This window comes from Dipodomys ordii, unplaced genomic scaffold (assembly GCF_000151885.1).
Source record: "Dipodomys ordii isolate 6190 unplaced genomic scaffold, Dord_2.0 Scaffold50, whole genome shotgun sequence".
NCBI lineage: Eukaryota > Metazoa > Chordata > Mammalia > Rodentia > Heteromyidae > Dipodomys > Dipodomys ordii.
Window position 1 is genome coordinate 7,545,064 of NW_012267266.1, and position 7,839 is coordinate 7,552,902.

Consider the following 7,839-nt stretch of genomic DNA (forward strand, 5'->3'; position numbering starts at 1 on the left):
GGCTAGCACTCTACCACTTAAGCCACAGCGCCACTTCCGGCTTCTTTCTTTTTGCTTATGTGGTGCTGAGGAATCGAACCCAGGGCCTCGAGCATGCAAGGCAAGCGCTGTACCACTGAGCCACCTTCCCAGCCCCTTAACTCTACAATTTTTAACTGTAGTAGTTGAGTAGAAAAGTGAGGCCTTATTTTTTGTGTTCTCTCTGAATGTCAGATAGACTCAGTAACATAAAATGTGTTTAAATTAATTTCATCACTAGTAGATCAATGCTATCTATCAGATTCTTATTTTATTACTTGATTCATTTAATATTAATATTATATGTAATGTCTTAAAAATAGGGTTTATTTATTTTGCTTTCCATGTTAAATAGTAATTTGTAACATAGTTAATATTTTAAGCCATAACTAGCTTATAGTAGCTGTAAGAATTTGGGGTCTTAATAATAACATAATCACAAAAATGAGATCTGTTCTATTGATCTCCTATTCACTGAAAAAGTTTTGATGTTTTTGTTGGTCGGTCATGGGGCTTGAACTCTGGGCCTGGGCACTGTCCCTCAGCTCTTCAGCTCAAGGCTAGCACTCTACCACTTGAGCTACAGCACCACTTCTGGTTTTCTGAGTGGTTTATTGGAGATAAGAGTCTCACAGTCTTTTCTGCCCGGGCTGGCTTTGAACCTCGATTCTCAGATCTCAGCCTCCTGAGTAGCTAGGATTATAGGCGTGAGCCACGGGCACCCAGCCTGAAAACGTTTTTGCTAGACCTATTTCTACTGTATGCAGGAAGGATATTCTCAAAAATTTCTAATTTTCCTATTCACTTCAGTTTAATGATATAGAGTAGGCTGTAAAAGATAACAGCTTGTCAAATATTTTATAAATATATAATATAGATACACAATGCATGTTTGCATAATTATATTATCATTTATTATATATTTGCTTATAGATATAAAGAGGTAGACATACAGACAGATGGATAGAAAGATAGAAGAAATAAATATATTATTTATCTAAATCTCAAGCAACTTTCTGCTATTTAGGGATATTAAGAAGACAAAGGAAAACATTTTGAATGATAGAGAGAAGTTTAGAAATAGCTTCTAACAGCTGTCATCTTTTTGCTCTCAAGGCAATGATCATTATTGAAATTGCTTATATTGCACCTAAAGAAGGGTAAAGGATTCCTGTTTGGAATATGCTTGAGAACTTTTAACATACAAATTGTTTGATATATAGCCTATAAAAGTTAATAATTGTTGTTTTATTTGAGAAAAATAATGGTAGTCTCTCTGAATATTATATTGTTACCAGATATTCTTATATTAGTTAATTTAATTCTTGAATAGCCCTGACAAACATTTTGCCAATAATAAGAAAAAAATACTTATAATTCAATTACTTGCACAACTCTAAGGTTAGTAAATTACTGAGTCTCTGTACCGAAACAGATCTCTGGACTTTAACTCTACTTTGCTTTCCCCTTTCTATAGCTGCTTAAGCCTGTAGTTTGTAGTCACTAACCAGAATTCGGGACCAGAGTATGGGATCTGTAATATTGAGAAGAAACCAAAACACATCTTGGCAGCTACAGATATAATTCTTCTTCTAAGTGACTTTTGTTAAGTGTCTGTAATAGGCAAGGTGAACAAAGATACCATATCATTTAGCAAATATTAAGGTGTCTTTTATATTGTGGTATGCTATGGCACCATTATTGAGTCACTGAGTGAATGACTGAATAATGTAGTGAATGTTCTTCTATTTCCCATCAACATCAGTCATTAACTGAATACACTTAATTGTACCTAAGAGGATAATGGTGGCAGGCAAAGATAAGATAACATAAAGATTTGACCAAATTGAGCTAGTTAGGGTCAGTCCAGATAAAAGGAAAGATGATTTTCTTAGGAAACTAGTGGACTAATGCTGTATTTGTGGTTTTTTTCAGCCATACCAAGTTCTAAGGATGGGGAGAAAGGATAGTAGTAATATGAACCATTTTTGGTTAATCTCATGCATTAATACATGCTGTTTCAGAAACAAAAACATTCTAATTTAGTGACAGTTTATAAGACCTAATTCTCTGTTGACTTTTCCCAATGCAAAACAGTTGAGCATGAGTTTTTCACATGAGAAAAAATTGCGTGTCACTCTTGAATACCATAAAACATGTAGACTAAACCAAAACATTAATTTCAGCCTATGCCTAAATGTTTTGTCTCAACTATACATATAATTCATGCAAAATTGCTTTCTGAGAGCTCAAATGTAAGTAGTAACTGTAAGTAGTTACAATCTTAAGAAATGTGCTAATGGGGAAGTGGCGCTGTGGCTCAAGTGGTAGAGCACTCACCTTGAGCTGAAGAGCATAGGGACAGCACCCAAGCCCAGAGTTCAAGCCCCATGACTGACAAAAAAAAAGTGCTAATTAATTATATTTCTTATGTCACTAAAACTTAATTGAATAATATAAACATATATAATGTTTTAATCTTAATATACACTCCTGAGTACTTTGATCTTTTTGCACATTGTATTGCATACAGCCAGAATGAATGATGTACTATGGATTGTAAGATCTAGTCCTGCTTATGATTTTCAATACATCTCAGATGACAAATAATAGTCATGATTCATGGCACTGGTGCATGTGGTTAGTTAGTTGATATATGTTGATTTCCTCAGCCTCTCACTGTTTGTGTATATGCATGAGCTGAGGGTTATAAAACAAATAACAACCAGGTGCTGAAGGTGGCCCATGCCTAGCTACTCAGGAGGCTGAGATCTGAGGACTGTAGTTTGTAGCCAGGCCAGGCAAAAAAGCCCCAGTGAGACTCTTATCTCCAATCAATCACTCAAAAACCAGAAGTGGAGCTGTGGCTTGAAGTGGTAGAGTGCCAGTCTTGAGCCAAAAAGAGCTCAAGGACAACTTCTAGGCCCTGCCTTCAAGCCCCACAACCAACAAAAACAGGAACAACAAGAACAAATAGCAGTGTAGTGAGCACTGGTGGCTCATGCTTGTAATCCTAGCTCCTCAGGAGGCTGAGATTACAATTTTAAGCTAGCCCAGGCCAGGGAGTCCAAGGGAAATAGCCAGAAGTGGAGCTGTGGTTCAAGGGGTGGAGCACTTGCCTTGAGCTAAAACGCTCAGAGACAGTATCCAGGTCCTGAGTTCAAGCCCTAGGATTGGTATGCACACACCCACACCAACTCCCCCTCCCCCAAATAGAAGTGTAGACACTATTTCCAATATTTTATTCAAGGAGATATTTTTTTTCCCTGAGCATTTTACTCAGCTTGAAGATGGTTTATCATTCTATCTAACTTCATCAAATGAATTAGAAGAGAAATAGTTCCTCATTATGATACTTGGTTCAGTTGTTATAATTACGTTTAACATCTCATTTATTCATTCATTATGTCACATATACTGCTATTGTCATGGATTATTGTTAGCTTAGATGAATCTATTAGAAATGCTCTTTTTGCTGGTTGGCTGCCATGGAAATTCTTACTTCACCCTTGTCTCATTCTCAACCTCAAATGATATGCTAGCATAGGTTTTGCCTTTCACTTTGCATTTTCTGCATTTTGGTTGGGGTTTTTGTTTTTGTTTTTGTTTTTAGCTTGAGTCTTCTTTTCTTTTTCTTTTTTGCTGGTCCTGGGACTTGAACTCAGGGCATGAGCTCTGTCCCTAGGCTTTTTTGCTCAAGGCTAGTGGTCTACCACTTGAGCCACAGGATCACTTCTGGCTTTTTCTGAGTAGTTTATTGGAGATAAGAGTCTCATGGACTTTTCTGCCTAGGCTGACTTCTAACCACAATCCCTTATCTTATCTGATCTTTTCTGCTTGTCTCAGACATATGCTAGTTATTGCAAATAAGGGAAACTATGGGACCTATGTTTCTTTGGGTCTGGCTTACTTCACTACCATAGCTAAGATATGGAACCAGCCCAGATGCCCCTCAGTAGATGAATGGATTAAGAAAATATGGTATATACACACAATGGAATTCTATGCCTCCATCAGAAAGAATGACATTGCCCCATTTGTTAGGAAATGGAAAGACTTGGAAAAATTATATGAAGTAAACTTATATTAAGTAAAATATTCTCTTTTAACAGTGGCAGGAAGAGATGGCGATTCGAATGGAGGAAGAAGCAATATTGGAAGCCAAAGAATTGAGTGAGAAAGAGTTAGAAGAAGAAACACGCTTTCAAGAAATTATGAAGAAAAGAGAAGAGAAATTGCATAAACAAACCAAACCATATGAGCTTCCTTCAAAGACAGCAGTAATTTCATTAGAACAAAAAAATCTCTCCAAATAAATAGAAAGCCATCTGCCAGAAATTAATACCAAAAGCCCCCCAACAAACAAACATAGAGATAGCTTCATGTTATGAAGACTTTTTTGCAATAAATTAAAGACCATATTTAGGGGAAAGAATTGTATTCTGGTGGTGTAAGCTGCTTCATAGTTTTGTCTTAGTTCTACAAAGTTATATCTTAGTTCTACATCATTCACTTACATTATTAATCACATTTGAGAAAAATTATTTCACCAGTTAAAATTTCTTGCATATCTACTTCTGATAATACAGAATTCCTGTTCAATCATCTTCACTGTTGATATTCCCTGCACTGAAAAATAAAAAAGAATTGAAAATTAGTCACTATGTCAGAATTACTTCTTAGCCAGGCACTGGTGGTTCACATCTGCAATCCTAGCTACTAATATCTGAAGACTGCAGTTCAAAGCCAGTTTGTGAAGGAAAGTCCATGAAACACTTATTTCCAATTAACCACCAAAAAAGCCAGAAATAGAGCTATGGCTCAATTGGTAGAGAGCACTAGCATTGAGCAAAAACAGCTCAAGGACAGCACTGAGGCTCTCAGTTTAAGCCCAAGGAGCAGCATAAACAAAAGCAAATACTTACTGAAAATATAATGAGCATTGGCTTATACACTGTTATTCATAAAAGAAGTTATGGCATTTTTTGGATTTGCATTTTATGGTCCATCTAAACCAGTCCTCTGAGATTGGCATAATCTTTTTTTTAATGTGTTAGTAGCATGTGGAACCAAGTAGTCTTTATATTAGTAATGAACAAATGCCATGAAAAATAAGGTTTAACACGATGCTAATTTAAACAAACATCAACCCTCGAATCTCTAGTAATCAGTGGGTTTGGGGAAGAGGAAAGGAAAGGTTTGTCTCTCTGTGGATTTGTTTTCTATCATTTTGCAAAGTGCAGTTAATGCCTATTTATAATAGACATAAATAGATAAATGCCTATTTATAAATGGACATAGTAGACACTGTTAGCCCAGAAGCCTCCTCCCTCCCAGCTTAACATGCTCTTTCCCTAGGCAACACTAGGCCCATGTAGTAAAGGCAGTAAATGATTAGCCTCTACCCCCTTTCCCTGAGAGAGCACCCTGTTGGGATAGCTATGACCATATAAGGCAGCGAGATCCCTCAAATCCTGGAGATTAGAAAGGTCACCTGAGACAACAGCTAGCACTTCTTCTCACTTCCTCTCACCTGCAGGGCCCCTTACTGGAAATAAACCTTTCCTTTGTCCTTCCGACCCTTAAGCTGGATGGTTTTCTGGCTGGGTCTAATTTAGGCTAACAGACACACTTCACAATTAAGCTTTACTTTAACAGTATAATCATAGGCTTTTTTTTTTGGTTGTTATTGTTTTGAACTTTTGAAGTCAGTGCCTCGGCACTGTCCTTTGACCACTTGAGCCACAGCTCCACTTACGGCTTTTGGGAGATTAATTGGCAATAAGAATCTCACAAATTTCCCTTTTTGACCTGGCTGACTTTGCACCTTGATCCTTGGATCTTAGCTGCTTGAGTAGCTATGATTACAGGTGTGTGCCACCAGTGCCTGGCAAGTGTAGTCTTTAATAAAGCTATATAGGGGCTGGGAAGGTGCTCAGTGGTAGAGTGCTTGCCTTGCCTTCATGAAGCCCTGGGTTAATTCCTCAGCAACACATAAGTAGAAAAAAGCCAAAAGTGGCATTTTGGCTCAAATGGTAGGGCGCTAGACTTGAGCTGAAGAGCTGAGGCACAGCACCCAGGCCCAGAGTTTAGGCCCCACAACCTTCCAAAAAATAAATAAGTAAATAAAGCAATAATTCCTCACAGGGGGAAATGGCCATTTGCAAAGCAATCAGTTTCATTAAAGAGAGGCCCACAAACTTGGGTCCACCAGCTAGGATAGGACACAAATACTATAGCTTCCCTATGATGAGCTACATGTAGCCACATGAGAATGCTCTGGAGAGTTCTTGGCAATGAAATTCTTAGGTTAAGCTAAGTGAAGTCCTGATGGCACACCCTCAGTTTTGCAGGTGGGGATAGTGTGCCAGGATTCTAGCATCAGGTTAAGGGACTGAATGAATAAGGGGTACAAAAGGCTCAGGTGTGGACAGGATCTGGAGATTCCTGTGGTATCTCATGAATGCCAGAGGAGTCCTCTGAATGACAGTAGCTTTTCTTTGCTAGGTGAGTTCATGAGAATAGATTTGGATGATCAGCACTAATTATGGGAGGCATTCATCCAATCAAGAGGTATTTTATAAATGACATTTCACTTAATCAGAAACGTTCAATTGATGAAAGTAATGGAATGGAGTTCCTGTGATGCCTTTACTCTTTTTCTAGAAAATACAGATAACATAGTTTTCAAATTCACACAGATGGCACGGTGATACTCAAAGACATAACTTTACCAAATATGTCCCATGATGACACAGGTCAGGAAAGGAGCAAATTAGTCAAGGAAGCAAGAGACTATATACCCCATCTTAACAAATTTCTTTCCAGGTGCCTATATTCTCAAATGGTTGCTCTGACTCTTCTAGTATTTCAAGACACTTTCAATTGGATTTTTAATAATATATACATATTTCTAAGCCTCAAAATATTGTGAACTAATTTTGAAAATCCTGTATTTTTCGATTAAGTTGGACACATAAACCACATTTTTCTATGTTTTTTAATTGTAAAAATGCTGTACAGAAGGGTCACAGTCACATGAGCAAGGTAATGAGTACATTTCCTATTGAGCATTGTTACCTCCTCCTACCATCCCTTCCCTCCCATCTCCACAACTATCCTTGCCCCCCCCCAAGGCTGTAAAGTTCATTTTCAACATAGTGTTTTGTACATCTCATTGTTGCAATGGGTCAAACTGTATGCTTATTTAAGCATTTTGTTTTTTCCCTTCTCTTCCCCGAATTAGAGAAGTGTACACAAAATGCAGGGCACCAACATCAAATACAGTAAAAACAAACAGGGGTTATACCGTGGCGGAGGAACATACAAAGAAACAAAATAATTCACATGGTACATTATAAATACGTTAGAAAAAATAGCAAGAAAGAAAAAAGATATTGTGTCCCTATCTTGGGGTTCATTTTTCTTAACATCATTTTTTGGGGGGTCCGGTCAAGGGGCCTGAACTCTGGGCCTGGGCTCTGTCCCTCAGCTCTTCAGCTCAAGGCTATCGCTCTACCACTTGAGCCACAGCGCCACTTCCGGCTTTTTTCTGCTTATGTGGTGTCGAAGACTGGAACCCAGGGCCTCATGAATACAAGGCAAGCACTCTACCACTGAGCCACCTTCCCAGTCCCTCTTAACATCATCTTATATGGTCATATGTACATAGCTTTTGGCTTTTTCTGCTTGTCCTACACATGTACTATATTGCAAATAAGGGAAACCATGGGACTATGTTTCTTTGGGCCTGGCTTACTTCACTTAATATAATTTTTTCCAAGTCTTTCCATTTCCTAGCAAATGGGGTAGTGTCATTCT

The 7,839-nt window shown here is 38.0% G+C and overlaps 1 protein-coding gene across 1 annotated transcript in view; it reads left to right on the forward strand.

Annotated features, from left to right (window-relative positions):
- Tmem232 (transmembrane protein 232) overlaps positions 1-4,409 on the forward strand; it is a 205,411-nt gene extending 201,002 nt beyond the window's left edge. The window contains exon 16 of the mRNA XM_013020318.1: positions 4,131-4,409. Coding sequence (XP_012875772.1) covers positions 4,131-4,334 — 204 coding nt within the window. The 3' untranslated portion in view covers positions 4,335-4,409. The remainder of the gene's footprint in view (positions 1-4,130) is intronic.
- Positions 4,410-7,839: the final 3,430 nt, after the last annotated feature.